Below are 26246 nucleotides of genomic sequence, written 5' to 3'. Positions count from 1 at the left end.
AGTTTTGATTTTTTTAAAAAAACTTTTAGCAAGGTTTACTGCATTGTCATCCAGTCATTTACTCATCCACTGGTGAATTTAAAAAAAAACCTCTCAAATTACTCATTCTTTTGGAACCAAAATTAGTAAATTTTAGCACATATAGATACATATTTTAGCATCTATAAAAATATAGGCAGGGGAAGAATCAGAATCCAGTTCTTTCCTTCCATGTTTACCCTGAAAAACATTCTAGTTCCCCCCACTCCTACCCCCCACCAACTGCATCCTACCTCCTATCCCAATAGGCAACTTAATTCCTAGGGACTGTCACTAATGTCTGACCCCACATATTGCTAGAAGCAGTCACGGTAGCATTTTCTATGCCAGTCACAGAAACTGCTAGCACTGTGCTTTGTCTGTGTGCTATGCCCAGGTGAGGGAGTAAACTGAGGTCAAGGGCAGGTGAGGAGAGAGAAGGACTGTATCTAGTCAGGTCCCTGAGCAACCTGTAGGGACGCAGAGTGTGACTGTTCTCAGAGTTCAGGCCTGAGATGAAGACAAGCGGGGAAGGAGGAATTGCAACCTGACACTGTGCAGCCAAGAGAAATAGGTGGCATCTCCCATGAATGTTTGGTCTCTGCTGTGGATTCAGGCAGTGGAGAACAGAGAGAGACATGCATAATTACAGCTGCATCTACACCAGTGGTTCTCAACCTTCCTAATGCTGCGACCCTTTAATACAGTTCCTCATGTTGTGGTGACCCCCAACCCTAACATTTATCCATTTTACAGATGGAGAACACTGATGCAGAGAGGCAACCCCTGTGAAAGGGCGATCCCCAAAGGGGTCATAACCCACAGGTTGAGAACCGCTGATCTATACAGCGCAAATTTTCTGAGTTGCTTTTAATGCTGCTGTGGATGCAGAGGTGTTTGTGGCAGTGGAGTGACCACCCAATGGGTTGAACAGTGAATTCTCACCCTATTCCAGCTATCTTGCCATGCTTTCTAAGCAATCTCGACAAAAACTTTCCTTTTTACATCTCTGCCATTAAAAAAAAAAAGCAGAGACTTGTAGAAAAATGCATTAAAACTAGGAATTCAAGGAATTAATAGATCATGGCAATAGGCCATTTTAAATTAATTGTTCTTTAGCCGTTAATGTTTTTTAAAAGGCCCTAGTGAAACAGCAGAGAAAAGGGTAACCATGAGGAGTTGATGGAAAGAATATGGTGCCAATTTGTAAAGATTTTTGAAAATGTACACCTTCTTTTCCCGCAAGTATGGAAAGACACTTGGATTATATTCTTTCACAGAAGATTAGAGGGTGTGGACATGTGGATGCTTTTTAAAAATTCACTTTTTTGGGGAGGCAAAAGTGAAACAAAACATCAGCCTTTTCCACACAGAGCACTTACCTCATATTTTAGGCATTGTTGATCCAATTCTTTTCCATTATTTTTGTTCACAGACCTCCCTTCAAAACATTGTTTCCTGTTTACTGTAATCAATTTTAACTTGTCTGCATCAGAAGAGGAGGTGTCATATCGTTGAAGGCTTTCATGGCCGGAATCACTGGGATGCTTCACCTATTGACCTTGCTATCTCCATTGTTACTCACATGCTACACTTCGTTGTTACTCACTTGCCAGGCCACTCCTATTCAGATGCCCTCACCTATTGACCTTCACTCACAGGTATATATACTCCACTTGCTTTCCTTTCCTACTATCAGATCCTCTGAAGATGCCAGCCACAGATGAAGGCAAAACGTCAGGAGAGAATGCTGCTAGAACACGGCCATACAGCCCGAAAACCACACAGCATCCCAGGTGTCATATCATTTGTGATGTCATGGATGATCACATCAGATGCCCACCTTTACCTTATTTAAACCAGAAACCGAAAACATTTTAAAATCTGCCCCAAAAAAACTGTTCTGAGGAAGGATTTCTGGTGATGTTACAAGAACTAGCCTGTCAGTGCCTTCTCCAGAGTTTGACCATGAAGTTTGACCATACATTTCTGAAGAAATAGTGAAAGCATCTCCTCACTGCTTTGCATGTATCATGGTGGTTTTTAACTGCTTAAAACATGCAGAGGTTGTCAAAATATGTTATAATGACCATCTGCTAATGATTGTAGCACATGTGAAGGAGGGGTTTTTGAGTTATGTGCTACTCACAGTGGCCCACCAGGTGCCTTTGGGAGCTCACATGCAGGATGTGAAAGAAATGGCCTTCTGCAGCTGTTGCTCCCGAATCACCTGGTCTGTTAAGGCATTTGCAATCTCAGATCAAGGAGGATCAAGATTGGTAGCCACAGATCAACTTCTCCTCCATAAATCTTTCCAAGCCCTTTTTAAAGCTATCCAGGTTAGTGGCCATCACCACCTCCTGTGGCAACATATTCCAAACACGTGAAAAAAATGTTTCCTTTTATCAGTCCTTATTCTTCCCCCCAGCATTTTCAGTGAATGCCCCCTGGTTCTAGTATTGTGAGTAAGAGAGAAAAATTTCTCTCTGTCAACATTTTCCAGCCCCATGCATTAGTTGTGAGGTTCTTGGTGTCTTTTATTTTAAAAAGCAGGATTTGTAACTGACCTACAACCCAGATGCTTTAGTATTTTCTTAGCAATTAACCCTGCCCTGAATTAGTCAGTAGGGTTTCTGTTCCAGTCCATGAAGAGAGGCATAAAACAGAGGATTCCACTGGCTGCTTACCATTCTGTTCGTAAAGTTTCTGAAGTCTTCCACTAAGATACGCTCAATCATATCTGGCTCGGAAACCACCATAAATGCCCGACGACCAATGTAGTACCTGGATGTAAAAAAAGAATTGTTTTAATAACAAACCAAGAAATTCTATTTTGGAATTCAATCTCTTGTTCAGTCCTTGGTGGAAAGGGCCATCAAGTTGCAGCCAACTTATGGCTACCCTGTAGTGTTCCCTGAAGTCGTCACGGACAACGCAATGAAGAGCCGAGACGCAGCAATATCATCCAGTGGAGAGAAGCCAGCGGCTAATCTGCCGAACTAGGGGTTTCTAGCACCTTTTATTAGGGTTTTCGGGAGGCGGGTTGGAAGCCGGGAGAGCGGGAGAATATTGGGCAATACATGAGTCATGGGGGCTGCATACCTGGGGGTATGTACCTTTTGTCCCTTTGTCCAGGACACCTGGTGACCCGTGAGTCATGGGTCTTGTGACCGGTGAGCCTGCTTGCCTGAGGGGCAACAGATGGCACAGGCGTTCCCGCACACTGTCTGAGACCCCACGAGGTTCGCTGGCTCACCCCAACAGTTCCCAAGCCATGAAACAGAGGTGGTTTACCATTGCCTGCCTCTGTGTAGCATCCCTACACTTCCACGGTGGTCTCCCATTTAAGTACTAACCAAGGCTGACCCTGCTTAGCTTCCGAGACCTGACAAGAGCTGGTAACCTGGGTCATCTTGGTCAGGGCATCCAGTCCTTGAAGGTCCTTAAAGCACATGAAATATTAGTTGTGAGGTTCTTGGTGTCAGTTATTTTAAAAAGCAGGATTTGTAACTGACTGACAACCCAGATGCTTTAGTATTTTCTTAGCAATTAACCCTGCCCTGAATTAGTCAGTAGGGTTTCTGTTCCAGTCCGTGAAGAGAGGCATAAAACAGAGGATTCCTTGCAGCATATGTGAGCCACAGGGTTTGTATATGTGAGCATGCATTTAGCAAAAAGATTCACTGTCTCCCAAACAATATATGCAAGATTTGTGAGTAGGATATTCCTGAATAAGATCTTCTTCAATTTTTTTTTTTAAATAAAGAAAGATGGGGGAAGATGATGTTTAATTAAAATCGGATCACCAAAGCCACAATTAGCACAGCAGGTTTGAAACGACAGTGTCTTGTACCTGTCTTTTCCCCACCCCTACAGAGCTAACTGCTGATTTAGATAGATTATTTAAACCATGAAAGAAGCACAGGTAAGTCTAAAATCCTCTGCCCTAGCAACCCTTCCAAATCTTCAAAACAGCTTCTCGGAAAAACACAGAAGATCCTAATCAGAGATCTATCCTTCCTCATCAAGTTTGGCCCATTTAGTAATTTAGATAGTATAAAACCCCACAATGAAAATGAAGGATATGTGACACATATTGAGGAAATTCTTTATATTACATAGAATTGCCATCTGCCAGGTGGGGCCTGTAGATTTCCAGGAATTAGAACATAAGAACATAAGAACTAACCTGCTGGATCAGACCAGAGTTCATCTAGTCCAGCACTCTGCTACTCGCAGTGGCCCACCAGGTGCCTTTGGGAGCTCACATGCAGGAGGTGAAAGCAATGGCCTTCTGCTGCTGCTGCTCCTGAGCACCTGGTCTGCTAAGGCATTTGCAATCTGAGATCAAGGAGGATCAAGATTGGTAGCCATAGATCGACTTCGCCTCCATAAATCTTTCCAAGCTCTTTTTAAAGCTATCCAGGTTAGTGGCCATCACCACCTCCTGTGGCAGCATATTCCAAACACCAATCACACGTTGCGTGAAGAAGTGCTTCCTTTTATTAGTCCTAATTCTTCCCCCCAGCATTTTCAATGAATTCCCCCTGGTTCTACATGAACCAGGGGACATTACAACTCATGACACTATAAAGATCATTTCCTCCAGAGAAAAGTGCTGCTTTGGAGTGTGGATTCTATGTTATTATACCCCACTCAAGTCCCTTCTTTCTCCAAACTCTGCCTTCCCCATAAATATCTTAAAATGTTCTGAACAAGAGTTGGCAACCCCTATAGTAGTCCAAACCTAGATGCTTTCTTTCTCATTGAAATCAACAGATTCAAAACACGATCTATAAGAAATGTTGCCTTTTGCTGCATCTCAGAGGCATGAAATTAGACAACATAAACAGATTTCTTTATGAAACCCCCAACTGTGTTATGTTTATTTGGTTCAAAGTGTATTGAACCCAGCAGACTGGTTGCATTTCTCCTTTCTTCACCAATAGATCTCTTTGGGAACCCTCACAACTCACAGCAATGTTGCAAGCCACTATGTTCCACAGAATCGTAGTACCTTCCTGAATCATCTCATAGTACCTTCCTGTATTATCATGATGAATTCAGTTATTTAATGGAGAATTGGAGGGAGAATAAACTGAAGAAAATCCACTAGCACACAAAGGAAAAGAATATGCATGGAAAATCAATGAAAATAGCTTTTATGTGAGGTTCACAGCTGCTTTTATGCTTTCAATCTGCATTTTGAGAAAAAAAAATGTATGCAAAAAAAAAAACCCCAGATAGAACATATCAAATACTTTCACCTCTGATAATAACTGCATCTCTGATGGCTATTCTCTGGTTATCAATCAGTATTCTTTAATGCGTTATTTCCTAGCCTTTACTAAGAAATAAAAAAACAAGACAAAAGATATTTTGGGAAGAAGAGTGGTTTGGGGGGAAATCCAGATAGAAGAATGACCTTGAGATTTTTCAGAATGCTAAATGTCCAGGCTAGGCCAATCTTGTATGATCTTGGAAGCTAAACATGGTTGGCCCTGGTGAGTATTTGAACGGGAGACCACAAAGGAGTACCAGAGGCAAATAATGACAAACCACCTCTGAATGTCTCTTGCTTTGACAACTTTACAGGATTGCTGTAAGTCAGCAGGGACTTGATGGCAAAAAATAAAATAAATCTTTGCCTAAGAGCATTCAATCACAAGTTAAGTCCCAGGGGTTTTTTTTTGTATTTTTCTTTCAAATAAATGGTCTTACACATACATATTTGGATGGGAAACCTCCAAGGAATACCAGGGGTGTGATGCAGAGGCAGGCAATGGGAATCCACCTCTGAATATCTCTTGTCTTGAAAACCCTACGCAGGGGTGTCAAACTCGTAGCCCCCCAGATGTTCATGAACTACAATTCCCATCAGCCTTTCCCAACATGAGTATTGGCTATACTGGCAAGGGCTGATGGGAAGTGGAGGGCCACGAGTTTGACACCCTACAAGATCACAATAAATCAGCTGTGACAACAGTAAAACACACACACACATACTGAATCAAACCACTGGTCCATCGAAGTCAGCACTGTCTACTCAGATTGGTAGCAGCTACCCAGTGTCTCAGGCAGAGGTATTTCACATCACTTACTACCTGGTCCTTCTAACTGGAGATGCTAGGGATTGAACCTAGGACCTTCCACTGGCCACAGCCCCTCCCCACTTACAGAGACACTCCCCATCACCACCACACACTCACAAACATTTCAGTCCTTAGCCATGTTGTGTCACCCAGCTTGGTGACTATGCCAAGATTCATTTCCGGTTACAAACAAAAAGTTAAGCATTCTCTGCTGTGTTACTCTGAGTGTATCACACAGACTTACAGAATCAGTAATTTGGCCAAAGCTGTAGATGCTCCTTATGGATAATCACATGTGGTCAAAAATATTCATGAGTGTGCACGTGCACAGATCCTGGCCCTGCTCACCCACCCTAAATGGCACTGCTATCCAGATGCAAGGCTACTGAGATCTGTTGATGATCTCTACGTGCCAAACTCATATCACAATATAAAATGAAAGAGTTAAGATATACAAACGATTGTAATAAAAGTTAATAAAACTTGTCCTGCTGTCTATTTTAAGCACTTACATAGGAGAATCAAGGGTCTTAGACTTTTCCACAGCTGCCCCAAAGTCCAGAGAAGCATAAGAAAGCATATGTCATGATGGGCAGCAATCCCATCTTCAGTTTTTCCGCTTGACCTCTAGAAGGAGCCAAAGACTATTTGGGTAAGCTAAAGTTGACTAGGGATGTCTTGCGAAAAGAAAAAGTGGTGAAGGGGAGAAAAATCTCTCTGTGACAGGCAATCATCGTTTATGCTATTTCCATTCAGAGTACTAAGGCTTGTTTTAATTTACTTAAAGCCTGCAGAAAATCTTCTCTCATTGCCATACCATACACTTCATCCTTACAAAGCAGAACACCTAACGCCGCTAGGTAAATAAAGAGCCTCAAGTAGATGCAATTTCACCACACATAATTTCACCACACTGCACAGCAGTGGCTCATGTGTCAAATTAGGATCTGGAAGGCCCAGGCCTGAATCTGGACTCTGCCACAGGAGTTTGGTGGGTGACCTTGGGACAGTCATGCATTCTCAGCCTAACTATCTCAAAGGTTGTTATGGGGATAAAATGAACAATATAATATGATATAAACTGCTTCCATTCCCCAATGAGGAGAAGGGAAAGGCAGAAGGGAAGGAAATAAACAAACAAATAAAACACTCCAACTCTCTGATTTATGAGAGACTGGCCCTATTTTATGATTCTGGCCCTTCGCTGTCCCTAATGTATGCCCCATTTTTTGTCAGGGGGAGGTGTCTTGTCAACTGTTTGTGGGAGTCACTAGAGTCATCCATCATTCCTCAAAGTTCACTCCCTCCATGGGGTTTCCGGACGCCGAAACTCAGAATACAAATGCATCTTGTCTTTAGCAAATGCATGCAAATGAATATAAATATACCATTCAGCACATCCACAGTGCACTATGAACTTTTGATAATCTATCATAGGTCAATTGTATTTTTGGCAGGGTATCTTAAACCAAAAGAACAAGCATTCTCCTGATGGCAGAGAAGAGACTGCAGAAAAAGAAGAGGCAGAGAAAGTCACCAGAATAGCAGTAGGTGGAAGGGGAGACTTTGAGAGTGATACTTGGCATAGAATGAAAATGTTCCAAGTGTGTCCTATTTTCATATATGAAAATATTTTGGGCATGTTATTGCTACAACAAAAATGCATATCCTGTAATTGCAGTACTGTTGGAGAGGAAAGAAGCTATCAGACAGACTATTATACTGAAATAATGGATAATTGAGCAGAGCTTGTTTTATTCAGACTTCCCTTTTTTAAACTTTTCTGTTTGCAAATCTGCTGTTCTTATTCGGCATTTGTATTTGGTACAATCTGGCTTTTCACAGTACCTTTATTTTTAAGTGTGGACTTTCGCCACAATAAAATACAGAAAGAAATATTTTAATGTCCACTTAGAATGGGTAACAAAAGGATACATTTTATTTAGAAGGGTTTTTAACAAAGAAAAGAGATGCATTTCCATCTCTGAAAATTGTATCCCCCACACACATACACACTCCTCTCAACTCAATATACAATGCCCCACCCCCATCAACTAGCCCCATCCCAAACACTATGAAATCCCAAAGATCATGAAAATACTAAGCAGCCAAAGTTTTTTGGACTGTCATAAAGATCAAAAGCAAAATAAGTGAGACTGATATCCTCTAGAACCAGTACAGCAATAATGGTCCATGCTTTCTAGATGGCTGTTTTGGAGGCAGGACTCTATGGCATTACATCTCTACTCAGCTTCCTCCCTTTCCTGACTTCATCTTCCCCAACCACTAACAGCTAATTTCCAGGAATTTCCCAAGCTTGATTTGGCTACCCTATGCCAACCAAGTCTGCATCTGCCTGTCAGTCAAAAGTAGACTCAGAGCTGATTGGAGGATCCAGCCACCCTCAATAAAATGGCAACACAGTCAAATTGTGAAAGGAAGTGGAGAAAGACCTCCTTTCTCTTCCCTCCCCTTTAAGCAGGGTGGGGACAGAAGCAATGCTTATGACCCATTGTAAAAGGGAGAGAAGGATTTATCTCCCTTTGTCTGTAGCCTGAGCTGATAGTGTAGAATGGGGAGAAGAGAGGGGAGATATGTAAAGACTCGTTGGCTGTCACTGAAACACAGAAACAGCAGCCCTCACAAATACACATACAGAAATTCGTACACACACAGATTCTTTCAAACATGCTAAAGGCACCCAAAAGGGCAAAAGAGGGTAGCAGGTGTTGCGCCACTCCCCCTTTAATAAAGTCATTATATGACAGTGTGGTGTAGTGGTTAGTAGGAGACCCAGGTTCAGATCTGTACTCTGCCTTAGCAACTTCCTGGGTGATTTTGGGCCAGGCACAAACTTTCAGCCTAACCCACCTCACAGAGTTGTGAAGATGAAATGGAGGAGACAAGAATGTCAGCCATTTCAGGTTCCCACTGAAGAGAAAGGTGGAGTATAAATGCAGTAAATCAACAAACGTTTTTCCAGTCTGGGGTGTTGTGGGGTTTCCGAGCTGTTTGGCCACGTTCTAGGAGCATTTTCTCCTGACATTTCGCCTGCATCTGTGGTTGATATCTTCAGAGGATCACCTCTGAAGATGCCAGCCCAGATGCAGGTGAAACATCAGGAAAAAATACTACTGGAACACGGCGATACAGTTTGGAAACCCCGCAACACCCCAGTTATTCCAGCCGTGAAACCCTTTGACAATATGTTTTTCCAGTCTTTAGGTAAGTTCTGGTGTGACCTGAAGCAGGGTATCAGCATCTTAACTGCACCTTCATCAAGTTCATTTGGATTTTTCAATATGGTTTGGATATTTTCATTTCTGTTATATGCATAAAAACCACTCTAGTCAGGTTGCTAATGATCAACATAAAAACTCCTCTCTTTCAGATTGAATTGTGACTTAAATCCAAAAAATGCAGCCAGCGGCCTTCCTAACATCTCCTGTCCTTTGTCAATGCAACGTTAAAGCCTTAGACAATGCGTATTAACAGAGTAGAATGGCTGCCTTGCTCCACAGAACAAGCACTACATAAAGGAACATTTTTGCTCAACATGTTATCTGTGTGGGAAAACACCTGTGCTCCATTCACTCGGTTTTATAGCTGGGCCATCAACTTGCAGACGCCTTTGATCTGCCTGTTATCAGTCCTATGCATTTCAAACACGTTGCATTCATCATAATAAAAAGAAAAAGAGGGTGCATGGAGGGGGCTTTAAAACAAGCCTTTATTTTATTTCATTAGACCAAATCACAGTAAAGCCGAGGGAGATAATCTAAGAATCAGAACGTGAAAGAAAATGATATTTATCTCCTCTCTTGCTACTGAGAAAGAAAAGCCTTTTCGGCAAAGGGAGGGAAATTATCTTTTTAAAGACAGCAGGAAATGAAGGGAAATGCTACATTCTTAAAAGCCAGTCAGTTCTCGAGTAATTACGACTGCTGAGAAATCCACTCTCTTATTGTTAAATTAAGAGAAGTAGCCCTGCTCCTCTACTGTTGTCAATGGACAGGAGAGTCCCGTGGCATGTTAAAGATTAACGCATTTACTGTGGCATAAGCTTTTGGGAGCCAGAGTCCACTTTGTCAAGTGCATGAAGGGTTGTCCTCCATTGTTTGGTGTGTGTATGCCACCCACACATGTAATTTTTACAAGTTTATTTACTTCTGGCTGTTGTGGGTTTTCTGGGCTGTTGTTGCTCTAATCCGTATCTATTGCTGGCACCTTCAGAGGCAAGAAATGTTAGGAGCAAAAACAACCAGACAACAGCCACACAGCCTGGAAAACCCACAACAGCCAGTTGATTCTGGCCATGAAAGCCTTCTACAATACATTTAGTTACTTCATTTGCATTCCATCTTTCTCCTCCATTTTATCCTACCAACCCTATGAGGTAGGTTAGGCTGTGAGTGTGTGACTGGCTCAAGCTCACCCAATGAGCTTAGCAGACTGGGGACTGGAACGTAGAGTGCCCTACTTCCTAGCCTGACACTGGAACCCAGGGGTCCTAAGCCTTTTTGAGCCAATGGGCACCTTTGGAATTCTGATAAGGGTTGGTAAGTGCCATTTCAAAATGATTGTCACAAAGGACTACCAGCTATGGGTTAGGAAATACTTGGAAATTTTGTGAGTGGAGCCGGGGGGGGGGAGGAAGAGGAGGAGGAGGAAGAGGAAGAGGAAGAGGAAGAAGAAGAAGAAGAAGAGGAGGAGGAGGAGGAGGAGGAGGAGGAGTTTGGATTTATACCACACCTTTCTCTCCTACAAGGAGACTCAAGGTGGCTTAAAAGCTTCTTTCCCTTCCTCTCCCCACAACAGATACCTTGTGACGTAGGTGGGGCTGAGGGAGTTCCAAACAACTGTGACTAGCCCAAGGTCACCCAGGAAGAATGTAGGTAGAGTACGGAAAACATCTGGTTCACCAGATAAGCCTCTGCCACTCAGGTGGAGGAGTGGGGAATCAAACCTGGTTTTCCAGATTAGAACCCACCTGCTCTTAATCACTAGACCATGCTGGCTCTCAATTTATCTGTGGGAACTGTGGGGCTTGGGGAGGAACATCAATGGGACATAATACCATAGAATCCACCTTCCAAAGCAGCCATTTTCTCCAGGTGAACTGTTCTCTGTATCCTGGAGATCATTTGTAATAGATCCTATTGCCATAGGAAGCAGAACAAATCATGCCTGCCACTTCCCAAGGAAAGCTCCTATTACAGCCATGAAAAATCCTTTCATATGAATGAGGGCAGCCAAAAACAAGACTTGCCTTACAATGGCCCACTCACTTTCTGCAATGATCAAGAGGCATTTGGGGAAAACTAAAGGCACCACAGCATCCATAGGAGCCCCGCTCTAACTATATCACACACACGGGGAAAAACAGAAGAATGGCCCTGGGCAAGCAGCTACTACAAAATGCCAGAAGTAACCAAGAGATAGGTCCAAGTATATATGAAAACAAGGTTTTATAACTGTTCGTTCACAGCGTACTGGTGAAACATGAAGTAAGTATCTAAATTTGCATCTGTTATACCAAGTCACACTACAGTGGAATCTCGGTTTTCGTTGGTAATCCGTCCGAAAAGAATCAATGAAAACCAAAACCGATGAAAACCGAGGCAAACTTGTCCATGGGAATCAGTGTAAATCCAATTAATCTGTTAATCCATTCTTGGCACTCCAAAAAAACATACCAAAACCACATTTTTGGGTGACTAAACATAATGTTTAATGCTGAAAACAGTAATAAACAATAATAATAGGACCAGCTTCAGAGCCAGTGGACCAATGTCGCACCAGAAAGCTGTCCAAAGAGGTCTGTTTCTGACACCTCTTTAAGATTTGTCTGAAATGGGGCAAGACATTGTCAATAAACAAATTGCAGACATGGCCTGCAACAGCTTTGTCCGGGTGATTTTTCTCCACAAACCCCTGCACCTTACTGCAAATCGATGAAAACCGAGGCAAATTGATGAAACTGAGACAAATTTTTCACTGAAAAAAAATCGATGAAAACCGAAACCGATGAAAACCGAAGGCAATGAAAACCGAGGTTCCACTGTATTCGGTTAGCCTCATGCTGCTGTTAACTGACACTGTTAGCAGACATTGACTGCTAACTCTTACTCTGACACTGTTAGCAGACATTGTCATGTAACTCTTACAATAGTAAAAAAAAATCGTCTATGGCATTTAATAATGATATCCTATAATGTAAGTACTGTGTTTATAATCTTTTCTTTATTTGCTTATGACCAATTGGTTTATGAACATTCATAAATTGGGGAAAAATGAATGGCGATATGCTCTGGTGGACAGCGGCTCTCTAGTTTCTCAGGCATAGAGCACTCATTACCAGAAATCCTTTAACTGGAGGCTCCTGAGACTGACATCTTCATGCAAACTCTGCCACTGAGTCATGACCCCTCCCTTTGTCCAGTAGTATTTTCGTATTATTACTTAACATTACACATTTCCCTTCACATTTCCTCCGTTCTCTCTTTTTCCCTTATTTTCCTCTCCTCCTGTCTCCTGAAGGACCTGTGAGTTTCTTGGTTGTTATTTATTTTTATTTATTTATAATTAATTTTATATACCGCCTCTCCCCCGAAGGGCTCTGGGCGGTGAACAACAGAATAATAACATCAATAATATTAAAACCCCAACTAAAACAGCAGGTTAAATAAAATTACAGCGGCATCCGACAAAACTTCATAAAACTCCACCCACCCTGGAAAACAAACCCAAAAAGCTGAGGGCCCCGTAAGAGCTAAGGGCCCAGAGCGTAGAAAAGGAGGGGAGGAGGGGGAGGGCACACATCAGCTGTCGGTCACCTGATTGTTGGTCACCTGATTACCACCCTAAACCCGCTTCACCATTGAGGACCATTCCACCTATGTGAGGTGGTCACATAGTTTTGGGATTCCAGCTGATAAGTTAAACACTGTATCTGTGGTTGTAAAACTGTATATTTTAATTTTACATTTTATTCTTGCAATTTATCGAAGTGACCCTGAGCCCAGCTTGGCTGGGAAAGAGTGGGGTGCAAATAAAACAAATACACAAACATTCAACGACAGACATCAGACCTTCAGTATTAGTCAACTATTTCACAGGTCAGAAAACTGATCTGCCTGAATCTAGTGCCTTCTATGCAAAACGTTGAATCCATAGCACAAAACAGTATACCACAGTTTTGACCCTCTCTCTTTCGATGCTGTGTGTGTGCATCTCTCTCTCTCTCTCTCTCCCTCAGCATAGCTGCATTCTTATTTTTTACCTCAGTATTTTTATTCTTAGTTTTCTAAAAAATTATAGTTATTACAGCATTCACTTCAAATTTCAGTAAATTAGGGTGGAGAGATTTCAGTAAGAAGAACATTAGATGTAACTGTCTTTTTAAGTCTCATATCAATAGCATTTCATAAACAGTTTGTGCTTTTTTTACAAAAAAAAAGCAGAGTGTTATTGTGCTTTGGGGTATTTTTGTCTAACAAACAGGAGCCTTTCCTAGACGTTAGATTTCAACATTCCAACTGCACCTGATGCACATATTTAATGTGCAAATAGCTTTGGCACATACCCTCAAAATCCAGTGTCAATATACCAGAGCTGTGTTGCAGAATATAGAGATGAGAGCCAGCAGGGTCACGTGTCAGACAAGTACCTAAGAAACCCGATTCAAATCCCCACTCCTGCAATAAGAACATAAGAACATAAGAACAAGCCAGCTGGATCAGACCAGAGTCCATCCAGTCCAGCTCTCTGCTACTCGCAGTGGCCCACCAGGTGCCTTTGGGAGCTCACATGCAGGATGTGAAAGCAATGGCCTTCTGCGGCTGTTGCTCCCAAGCACCTGGACTGTTAAGGCATTTGCAATCTCAGATCAAAGAGGATCAACAATGGAAGTTTGCTGATGACCTTAGGCTAGTCAAATGCTTTCATTCCTGACCCTGGTTAGTATTTGGATGGGTACCCTCCAAGAAGTACCAGGGTCGTGATGTGGATGCAGGCAATAGCAAACCATGTCTGAACTTTACTTGCCTTGAAAACCTTATGGGGACGCTATAAGTAACTGATGGCAAATATATAGATAGATAGTTCATGATTCCTGCTTATTTATATTTTTCTGTAGTGCTTTTTAAAGATACAAAAATTTTAAAAAACAAATCTGAAAAATACATACGTTGCCCAATTCACACAAAATGGGTGCGTCCTGTTTCTCTGATGTACAGTAGCAGCATCAGCATTAAATGTCTGCAGACGTATTGAGTGTTGTGAGGACAACAACAATTGTGGCTGTAGAAACAGTGAGTAGATCAAAATATAAGCGAAGTCTGCTTTTCCAGGGAACTGTGCGACGTTCTATATTGATATATAACTGCCTAAAATCTTCTGCAGAGGCCTTTTTCGCTGTGCTCCATCTTCAGAAGCAAAATGGGCAGCTACCAGAGTCTGGACATTCTCTGTGGACAGACAACAGCGATGCCATCCCCTCTTCTTAACCTCTCTTAGCTCAGCAGAATTGTGATGCCATGTGATGACCTCTAACAGTGTCATTTCCTCCAGGAGAACTGAACTCTATCATCCATGTAATTAGGCCCCACCTGCCACCTAGCTGCTAAAGTTTTGTACCGTTTCCAAGTCTGACCTGAGAAATTCTTGGAGAGGGCAGTGTCTATAGAAGGAAGAATGGGGTGGGGGAATTTCTCTGGTATCAGGGGCCGTTTCAAGCAAGTCCATTAACGCATCGGCCTGGCATGCTAAAAACGCCGCCCCGGGCAGGTCACCGGCCAAGTTAAGGCGCCGCTTTTGCCGCAACGCAGCAGCGGCGAGCACCTGACTCCGCTTCCCTCCCAGAGGCGTGCCTCAGGTCGCCCTAAACAACAACCTCTTTAAAGGGTTGTTGTTGGGAGGAAGCCGTCTTCCCCGGTGGCGCTGGTGCGAACCGCGCCGCCAGGAAGACGCTGTCTCCCTTCTGCGCCCCCACTCGCGGTGTCAGCGCCGTCGCCTGCTGGGCGAGTTTCGCCACGCCGCCCACACTGTCCCTCCGACCTCCGAGGAGGACAGCGTGGGCGGGGCTGGCGACCAGCAGCATGCGACGACCTAATTTGAGGACACCGGCGGAGTGGGGCGCAGAAGGGAGAAGAGGCGGCTCCGTGCGGAGCCACCTGCCGTCTGCCGGCCTCCGCTTCGCCCGTTTGCATGCTTGCATGCGAACGGGCTTCTGCCCCCACGCCGCCAGAACTCTTGGCGGCGTGGGGGCGCATCCTGGCTGTGCGGAAACGGCCATAGTGTTTGCCTTATTTTATTTTTGTAATCTAGAGGTTTGTAATCTTTGTACTCTAAAGATTAGTTGTGGGGAAACTGTAACCCTACCTGCAGTATGGCAACCCTATAAAAACAGTTTTCTTCAGGTTTTAGGTTTTAACCCTGCTCCTGGGATTTGATTACCTTACATTATCTTTATTCCACTACATTTATGTTCATCTTTTTATGTTTTTTTTAGAACGTCTCAAAAAATATCAACTAGTTTTTAATGATTTTATTGTCTCTCAACATTGTCATTTTATATACAGGAAGCTGCCTCAGGAACTCTCAGCTAAAAATGATTTGAATAAAATCATATATGTACAAATAATAAGAAAATGTTTAAAATATTGTGATTATTTCCATGCTCCACTTTGGATGTCAGATTTTGGCCTTAAAGCAAGATAATAACAAGCAGACATTTTCTCCAGTATTCTCCAACCTGGCTCACACACAGGATCGTAAAAAGGGTGCTGATACATATGCTGCCTAAAGTATTTGTGTCTGACATTTACAGCTGAGGAATGAAATAACAGTAGTCTGTGTGCGAGAGGGGTCCCTGTCAGGACTAGGAGATCAGGACTTGGCTTATTGACCTTAGTACCCATAGTGCAAGCCGCCCCACCTCAGGGTATGAGTGTTGGGATTAAGCAGTGGTTTGTACTGTGTCTATAATCCAGGGTCTGGGTGAGCTTCTCCTCTAGGCTCTGATTTTCACCAGCGGATACACCACAGCCATTCCAATACCGCGCCCAGAAGTGGGATGCTGCCAGTTCAATGCACGTCCCGGGGAGGGTGGAAATCCCCTCACCTGCAGACAGTCGGGCCTCACCGGCCGGTCGAGCCCTAACAGAACAGATCAGACAGCGCAGAGCAGAGCACAGCAGAGCACAGCAGACAATTAATTTGGAGTAGTCATAGGGATTCTAGATTTTCCCAGATAAGCAGGAGGAAGAAAACGATAGGATGAGTCAGGGCAGACAAAAGGTGGTGGTGGGGCTTGCCAATCCTGGAGAATCGAGGCATGGCAGCTGAAACAGGAACTGAAACAGATGTAGTCAGGTTGAAGAAGGCCTTCTGGCATCTGCCCTCACAAAACTGAGATGTCTCGCTTAAAGCAAAGTCAGACCGTGGGGGTCAGGAATTGTTTTTGAAAACACCAGAAGGCTGCCAGGTACACAAGGAACTGGTCAAGAGCAAGTATTCTTGACTTAACATGCTATCCCCGGCGCCAAGCAGGTAACCTCTAAAGGCGGGCCACCAAAAACTGTTATGTCTGTTGGGTAACAGTCTATGTGCTCAAAGACTCAGAGGCTAAATAAGAGAGTTTAAGACGAGAGATCCAAGCATAAAAGATCAGTACTTTATTAGGATACCTCCTGCAGCAAAGGTATCCCTTCTAGGGCAGAGGCAAAATGACAAAGAAAAGGTGCAGATTAGATAGGATTTTCACTATGTTGGTTACCCCAGTCATTACATTTCATAGCATTCCTAAGTTTGTCAGAAGTTGCAATAAACAGTTATTTACAGCAAGGTTGTTCCTGTCTCTCACCATGTGCAGATGCCAGTATCAATACAAATTGCAACTGAGTCACTGAATCATGTCAAACAGGGGTATCAGAATGATAAACAAATGTATTTTTGCATATACAACATCTTTGGGAAACAGATAACAAACACCAAGCACTGAGATAGTTTGGAGACAGATATGTTGACTCTTGGGGTGTTACAAACTGCACATCACAAGGTATTTGGATATTGGTATTTGGATACTGGGTGGTGAGTGCAGTGGTGTATTTGCCTAGGGACAAGGGGTATCCCTTGGTCCCGGGTGCCACTCTTCTGGTGATGTGGGGGGCACAAAATCAGCCCCCACATGACCAGGAAGACGGCAGTGGGGGCAGAGTTGGGCACCCCTGACCCCGCCCATGTCGATGACACATTCTGTTGAGAGTGCTCAAAGATGACGAGGCAGAAAGACTTCCTGCTGCTGTCGTCTCCGAGCACCCTTGACCCCACACATATCGTCATCAAAATGGACATGGTTGAGGGTGCTTGCCTCCGCCCCGGCTCTGCCCCCCCCCCCCGCCCCACCAACTGGGCTCCCAGCTGGCAGTCAGCAGTTCCTGGCCTTGGAGAGCCACTTTTATAAGCACTGAGGCTGGAGGTGGGGCTTGGGGAGGTGTGGTCACGCCCCCAGAGGCAGGTGGGATGTGGCCCTGCCCCCTGAGCCCTGCCCCTCGACTTTAGTCCTTATAAAAGCAGCTCTCCGAAGCCAAGGACCGCAGCCTCTTCTGGCCTCCCCGGAGGGGAAGGCATAAGGAACTGCCAGTTGCTAGCTGGGAGGGGTGGTGGCAATAAGGGGGTGGATTGTCTCTGGGTGCCATTTACCCCAGGTATGCCTCTGGCTGAGTGATATGTGGCCAGGGTCTTTCTTCATCACTGAACAAGGGGTTAACAGATACCATCTTTATCATGGATAACAGGAATGGGAGACTTATTCACACCGTCCCCAGGGAGTGAACATTAATTTCAGTATACAGATGGTCTGTTATCAGTTCTGTTGTGTTAAGGCCTCTTGTTATCATAAGGCCAACCGGTCAGGCTGGAAGGGCAGTGAGAAAGTCTCACAGATCTCTGGCTCAACCCTTTCTAATATAAAGCAGAATCAAAAACTCCTAATACAATCGTAACACAAGTGACAGATGCAATATATTGAGTACAGAGCATATATAAATCATAGTCTAATACCTAAGCCACTGTCCACCAGAGCAACTAGCTAATAAGCATTATACTGAGTGGCACAAAGATGTGCAAAATGAGGAAGACAAGGCAGCCTAAAATCTAATTCTGGGGTGACACTACATGTGTGTTACCTCATGTCAGCCTCTAGTTACAGCCTTGACTGTTTTCATTACAAGGAAGGAGATGGAGGTGAGGTGGATGGATGGATGGATGGGAATGCTCTTCTTAGATTGTGGGATGCCCACAGAATGATATCATACAACATGCTAACTTTGGGCTAAACTAGATGTGACAACATCCTGGGGTCATACTTGGGGCTGTTGGACACAAATCTCACATTTAAAAAATCACAAGCAGCAGAAACTAGTGGGAGAACATCTCAGTCTATTTAAAGAGACTGTGTTTAATATACATAATAAAATACAGAAACGGTGATGAATGTGTATGTGTGTGAGGGGAAGAATCTAAGAAGAAAAGTTACCATCCATCCACCTTTCCTCTTTTCCCTTTCCTTCACTGAAATGAAAAGAGGCAAGACTGCAATGAGGCTGCATGCATTGGAAACTATTATTTCATTCCTTGGCCTTTCCTGCATGCACAGCTTACCATAAATTTTCCGAGCGGTCAAACCTTGCATCTTGGAAATGTCTTCTGTGAGATCATTGCACATGCGTCCATTCCCCCCATTGTTTTTTGTTAGGGGTGTGTGTGTGTGTGCCTCCATTCCCCCCCCCCCCATATATATTAGGAGAGTAGAACAGAAGAGACAGATTTTCAGTTGCTTTTTATAAATGTTTGCTAACTATAAGGGAGGGTTACATGGAGATAAAATAAGAAATCCTTTCTTTCCTGTTACACGTCTACATTACTGTATGTTTGGTTACATCTCGCTATCTATCTGCTGCTGCACATGATGTCGTCTACCTCGTGTCTCCTCTCTGGTATCATGTCTGCTCAAACAAAGAAATAGAGTTAACTTTATAACTTCAGATGTATGTGCTCACTAATATGTAAGCAGTGGCTGTCTGACTGACCAATAGCTAATCAATAGATCAGGTCATAAACAGTGACTTCAGCAACCTGTTTACAGACAAACAGTTAACCCTTTTTATAACTTGTCTTATCAGCTGAATTTATTCCAGGCTACTGCTGAAAATGTATTATTCCAAATGGTGGACCATGATGCCATCCATGATGTAGTAGAAGAACAACCCTTCCCCACTTTTTTGTCTGTTGTGTGGATGTTCTAATGTTACTGCTCAGTTACATTGCAACAATTCAAAAACAGTCTCAGCCTCCATTTCTACCATTGAAAACCACTCATCCAGAATGGAAGTAACAGCAGCAAAACATCTGGAACAGGTGACATTACTTGAAGGAACAGAAACACACAGTCCCTCCACCCCCATCCTCACATTTTCTAGCCAGATTAGAGCTGAAGTAACACATGATCATTACTGTGACAGTCCCTTGACAATTTCTTCCTGCAAAATCAACTTCCCTAATCAATTTCACTGGCCCTTATCTACACCCACCTTGTAGATGCCCTTCATTCACTTTCTCCTCCCCCTCTTGTTTTCAAAAGGAATTTTTATTTTTTTTCTCTATGCAATATCAAATTAGTGATAGAACATGAATGTGAAGATGTGATTTGCATCAGCAGTTAAGATACCATCTTCTGCTCAGGAGCAAGTGAGCCCACAAACAGCCTGTTCAAAAATGAGTCTCTGTACTGACTAATCTTGTCAGTTCTCTGCCCCTACAAACACCTGGGAAACAGCCACTTCCCAGCAGAGTTAGTGTAACCCAGAAAAGCTTCCACTACTGTCAAGGAATGGGTATTTGAAGACATATGGGCAGCACATCAACCCACCTTTCTCCTGAAGGAACAGCAACTCATAGCAACAGCAACCCCACACTTTCATCTGGAAAGGCCCTATATGCATCAGAACCCCCTTCCCAGTTATCCATGTATTCCAGATTGAAAGCCTTGTTCTGGAATAAAGAAGAGAGACTTTGCCACTCCATACTACCTTAAAAAACTCATATCCTGAGCTGCATGAAAAGTGATGAAAAGGGAGATACAGCAATGGATGCTACTAAAGAATACTTTCATTAAAAACCAACTGCAAACCTCTTCCAGAAACAGGCTGCCAGGAAGGCCTTCATAAATCGCTTACCTTGAGGGGCCGGCTGGCTGGCCCAGCACCACACACACTCATTCAAATTCCCCTTCCCCCTCTTCCACTTGTCAGAAACAGACTTCTCAGACAGTGGGAAGAAAAGAAGACAGAAAGGCATGAACATGGCAATCAGGGGAGTACAATGGAAGGCGGGGGAGTGAGAGAGGAAAGGTGGGAGACTAAATTAAGAAGGGGCCACCGCCTTGCATCTTTCTCTCTCACTGATACACACAAGTTCTCTCTCTTCTCCTGGCTGCCTGACAAATGTGTGTCCATTTCTGGCAAACAGGAGAAAGAAATATAGATACCTGGTGCCTTGCATAATAATGAGAGAGTTTGGAATATGAACTCCCTCAGTTTAATATGCCTTATCTCAACACCAGGCAAGGCCAGACAAGGACGTAGGTAAGGGGGGTTCTCGGGTTCAAACCCCCCCCCCCATTCATGTCCAAAGCTCCGCCCACCTGTTTGTGGGCTTTTAAAACATTTTTTAATGTTTTTCAGTTTTTGGCCTGCAGGGGGCGCATTGTTTAGGCTAGCAACACCAAACTTTCAGGGATTGTTTGGGGAACTCTCCTGATGATACTACTCAGGTTTGGTGAGGTTTGGTTAAGGGGGTCCAAAGTTATGGACTCCCAAAAGGGGGTGCCCCATCCTGCATTGTTTCCAATGGGAGCTAATAGAAGATGGGGGCTACACCTTTGAGGGTCCATACCTTTGGACCCCCTGAACCAAACTTCACCAAACCTGGCAGGTATCATCAGGAGAGTCTCTTACTGATACCACCCAGGTTTTGTGAAGTTTGGTCCAGGGGGTCCAAAGCTATGGACTTCCAAAAGGGGTGCCCCATCCCCCATTGTTTCCAAAGGGAGATAATAGGAGATGGTGCTACACCTTTGAGGGTCCATAACTTTGGACCCCCTGAACCAAACTTCACCAAACCTGGGTGGTATCATTAGTTTGGTGCTGCTAGCTTAACAATTGCGCCCCTGACAACAGGCACCCCCCAAATTTCCCCAGATTCTCCTTTTAAATCCACCCCCTTCGGCATGGATTTAAAGGGAGAATCTGAGGTCCTCAGTTTAGAAGAAGAAGAAGAGTTTGGATTTATATCCTTCCTACTACATGTTTAAAACCTAATGTGTGTACTTTGCAGATAGGAGTCTCCTGTAGGAGACTCAAAGGACCTTACAATCTCTTTGACCTTCCCCCCCGTACATCAAACACCCTGTGAGGTGGGTGGAGCTGAGAGAGCTCCGAAAAGCTGTGACTAGCTCAAGGTCACCCAGCTGGTGTGTGTGAGAGTGCACAGGCTAATCTGAATTCCCCAGATAAGCCTCCACTTGGAGTGTGGTTTAGTCTCCTTCTTTGGAGGTTTTTAAAGAGAGGCTGGATGGCCATCTGTCAGGAGTGTTCCTGCATTGCACTGCACTGCAGGGGGTTAGACTTGATGGCCCTTTGGGTCTCTTCCATCTCTATGATTCTATGATCTACTTCTTTTAAAATTAAAGTGCAGGAAGGTACGTGAGCCCAACCATGCTACAGTGCCTGGCCACATATGACATTTACATTCCCATACTATGCATAAACTGGCAACACTTGGTTCAGTGAATTAGCTCTAAGAAACCTCCAAACAACTCTTTCTTTCTTAGACACTAGGAGTTCAATTTTAAAAAAAATCAGACACACTGCCTTTGGCACTCCAGATGTTATGGACTACAATTCCCATCAGCCCCTGCCAGCATGGCCAATTGGTTCGCCAAAGGTTCACCACCACAGGGTTAGGATATATTTCAGAAACACACTATAACCAAAGTCACGCTTGTTTTAGAAGAATCCAGAATCACAAGATTATTTTCTTGTATTTTTATTCTATCGAACAAGCTATCGTGAGTCCCACAACTACATCTGTGAGCACATGTCCTTATATTGCTAGTGCTGATTAGCTGAATCAGTGTTCCATTTCATTAATACACAATGAAAGCTGTTAATAGGATTGGGCTTCTCAACCACTCCAAATGAATAGCAACATGATCCTAATAAGATACAAGGTCAGCTCTCCTGCTTGAGAGAGAATGAAGCTGTCTGTAATGCTTTATCTTGGCAACTGCTGGCAAAGAAAGGATTTTTAAACACATTTCCCACCAAGCCGGCATTGTATTTGCCCACAATTTATTACCCATGCTTTGGTTGCTGCATTGTCATTCTGCTGTACTGGACTTTGTTTTGTGTGCATGTGTGGGTATATAAAATAGCATATGACTGACAGTCCTTCCCATGATGTTGTGGCAGACATCACATATGTGCTTCGGCCCACTGCCAAACTGATAACACACATTTTTTTCCAGAATGTTTGCATTTTCATTCTCTACTGATTAAACCTTCTGCTCAAATGCCCTCTCCGTCCAGCTCCTATGCTACTTGCATTTTTCTTCTCCACATGACCAGATCCAACACATGTGAAGAGACATATTGCTGCTTTCGTACCTGCTTCATTGGTATACATGCATCAATCCCATAACTTCTTTCTTCCTGCTGCTGTGCAGGTCCTCTTCTTGTATCACTTCTAGAGGACTTGCAGCAGCCAAATGGGTTGCCAGGAAACTGCGGTGGGGGTGGGGGGGAGTCTGACCTAGCTTGGTTTGTGTATGTGGGTGGGTGGGTGGGCTTTTTTTGTTTTTGTTTTTGCCTTTTAACCAATTGTCACACTTTTTCTAGATGAGCTCAGAATTTAAAAGAAAATATTCTCCTCACCTACCCATTGCTCTTTAAAAATGCACATGCAGAGTCTCTAATCTGGAGAACTGGGTTTGATTCGATGCTCCTCCATATGCATCCTGCTGGGCGACCTTGGGCTAGTCACAGTTCTCTCACAACTCTCTCAGTCTCACCAACCTCATGAGGTTCCTGTTGTGCGTATGTGTGTGGGAGGGAGGGAGGGAGGGAGAAAGGGAGGGAGGGAATGTGATTGCAAGCCACTTTGAGACTGCTATTGGTAGAGAAAAGCAGGATATTAAAACCTCCTCCTCTTCCTCCTCCTCCCTCAATACTGCAGTTTTGTAGAGTTATGGCACACTGTTGGTTGTAATAATATATATGTGCAGTAAGCCACGCAGTCACCAGCTGCTATAACAGGAAGTGCCATTATACTGTGTGAAACCTGCACTGTGAACTCATTGTAGCAGATCCACAAGCAGAGCGCTGATGCCACCGGTCAGGGCAGAAGCCAGAAGTAGCAGCGCTGCAGTGTTGGCAAATCAAATTCAACCTGTACATAATTCCTGATTTCTTTCCAGTCAAGCCCCCCCCCCTTTTCTCTATTAAGGATTTGTTAATTTAGAAGGCAGTATTCCCACTAACTAAACAAGCATTCATGGCTGGGAAGACAGAAATGAGCTTATTTCCTTTTTAAACATCCATCTGACATGACAGGTTACTCTGTCCCTCTCCAAAATGTTGACGTTCTGAGGGTTATAATGGGGATTGGGAGATCATCCAGGTTCCCAGCCACTCAACTCAACAGCCCATACATAATTTTGGCCTAGAGGCCCTAACTATTGCTTTTCCCAGACACCACTAGGAGACAAGGGACCTTGCGTCCAAACATTAACTCTTTCTCAACTGTCCCATCCCTCTTTTCCACAGAAAGAAACTGTTCAAGAAAAGGGGAGTTGTCTGTGCATGCACATTTTACTAACATCCTAACCACTCAAAAAGCCCAAACCTTCGAAGATGAATTTAAGTACAGGTAGTTTGAGGTCAAGCCCTTGCAAGTAGTCTTGGGACCATTCACCCACCATTAATCAGAAGATAATCCCCTGTTTGCATAAATATCAATGCTTGCTAAACCTGCCTGTGTGGTCACCATTTCAGGCAGCTTGGGAGCCAGAATTTTTGAAATGAAAAACTGGCAAACTAAGCAGTCACAATTCCATCCCTCCCTTTCCTGAAACAACTTTTTGGAGATATCCTGCGCCATACCTGCTACTGTTATCTTTAAAATTTCTGTTGCTAAATGAAAATAAAGAATTGTTGTAGCATTCTTGGTGGAATCTTCCATTAACCTAAGGTAGGCATTCACCAACAAAATCCCACCCCCACCCCCCCACCCCATCCTTATACACACACATTTGAGAATTGGTGACACAGAGGACTATCTCATTCTCATACTGTTTACATTGAACTTTAGACCATACAAACTCTCTTTCTGTTTTCTGGAATAAAACACTATTATTCAACTAGTCCCAAGACAAACTGAAAAAGGGCCACAGCTGGGATGAATAAACAGGCCACTGTTCTCTGAATTTTCAATTCCTTTCACTTTCTCTCATAAAGTTGTTATTTGTTCCTACAGCACTGAACATGTCTTCTGTCTTAAACATTGTCATCACTTGGAATCAGATGGCCACCAGCTGAAATTTTACTAATCCAGTGGTTAAAATTGTATTATATCAGGTGAGCATCAAACAGTGAAAAAACAAACAAACCCACAAACATCAGTATCTGCTAGGTTCCTCATCTTTCTCTCTGACCCCTCAGATTCCACCTTGACTCTACTCATAACCCACCTGACTTTACCTTTGGCCTTACCCATACCGTTGCCAAATCTGGCCTAATAAAACAACAGAATTTCTAGCTATTCCTAAAGAGGACAGATGTCACTTCCAAGTTTTCACCAGAAGTGACTTCACACTATCGCCTTCTTTCTTGCAGGCAGTAGAGGATATGAAATGTTAAATGATAAGCAGAACTCAAATAAATAGGCCTGCCCATATCCCTTATGGAGACACAGGGGAATGTAACCCTGTCTACATGGCACTCCCATTTATTCAACTATCCACACCTTTTCCATGGTTACACTAGGGTTGTCAACTCCAGGTTGGCAATCTCCTGGAGATCTGTGTGAGAAGTCTGGGGAGGATAGGGACCTCTTTGGAGTGTGATGCCATAGAGTTCACCCTCCAAAGTAGCCATTTTTCTCCAGGAAATCTCTGTAGTCTGGAGATCAGCTGTAGTGCCTGAAGATATCTAGATTCCAACTGGGGAACTGATTTCTGCAGTCTGGGGATCAGCTGCAATTCTGGGAGATCTCCAAGCCCTGCCTGGAAATTGGCAACCCTAGGTTACACTGGTCAGACAAACTCCTGTAAAAGTGTTAAAAATCTAGAAGTTATGAACAAGTAAAATAAACTAGCATATTCCAGTGGCTCCGGGAGAAAGACAAGACTGTTTTTATTGCCTAATCTACTGATTAAACGTTAGGAACTCCAAAATAAAACAAACCAGAGTTCAGTAGTTGTGGGCAGTAGTTAAGATTTCTTTTACAAAAATTCAGAAAGCACATCCCAATTAGCTGAGCTAAATGTCATTATGTGGCTTTTTTGTGTTGGAAGTCTGTGCCCTCTACTTTTTAAAAAAGTTGGAGGATGGAAAAAAAAATCACCTGATGTTTACTGCACTGATATACAAAGAGTAAGTGAGAAAAACAAAGGACTATAAACATTCAGAAGAAGAGAAGGGGTAAGAATGGCTTTCTTGGGACTTGAAAGCTTGTACACTTTTATTTATCATTTGGCAGATTCTAATGAACGTCTTCAAGTAGCAGCTGGACGAACACTTGTCAGTAATGCTGATCTTGTATTGAGTGGGCAGTTGGACAAGACGGCCTGTATGGCCCTTCCAACTCTATGATTTTATTCTATGATTCTATGAAAGATTATCTGGATTGGGACCAACACAACTACTAACAACTATTTTCTTCCTGGATTAGACTAACATCCACCCAATCCAGCATTAGGGGTGTGCAGGTTTAACAGTCCCAACTTTTTTTGAAAAACCTAACAAGAGCTGAATCCCTAGCTTTTGGAGGGAATTTGAAATGTTTCAGGTCTATTAA

General features: G+C 43.4%; 1 protein-coding gene across 3 annotated transcripts in view; it reads right to left on the bottom strand.

Moving 5' to 3' along the window:
* TBXAS1 (thromboxane A synthase 1) overlaps nucleotides 1–26246 on the bottom strand; it is a 267511-nt gene that overhangs the window by 125128 nt on the left and 116137 nt on the right. For all 3 annotated transcript variants that reach the window (XM_048502133.1, XM_048502134.1, XM_048502135.1), the window contains one exon: nucleotides 2706–2802. In XM_048502133.1, the coding sequence (XP_048358090.1) occupies nucleotides 2706–2802 (97 nt within the window). The remainder of the gene's footprint in view (nucleotides 1–2705; nucleotides 2803–26246) is intronic.

Source organism: Sphaerodactylus townsendi, linkage group LG06 (genome assembly GCF_021028975.2).
Source record: "Sphaerodactylus townsendi isolate TG3544 linkage group LG06, MPM_Stown_v2.3, whole genome shotgun sequence".
Lineage (NCBI taxonomy): Eukaryota > Metazoa > Chordata > Lepidosauria > Squamata > Sphaerodactylidae > Sphaerodactylus > Sphaerodactylus townsendi.
This window is presented reverse-complemented; position numbering and strand designations above follow the sequence as displayed.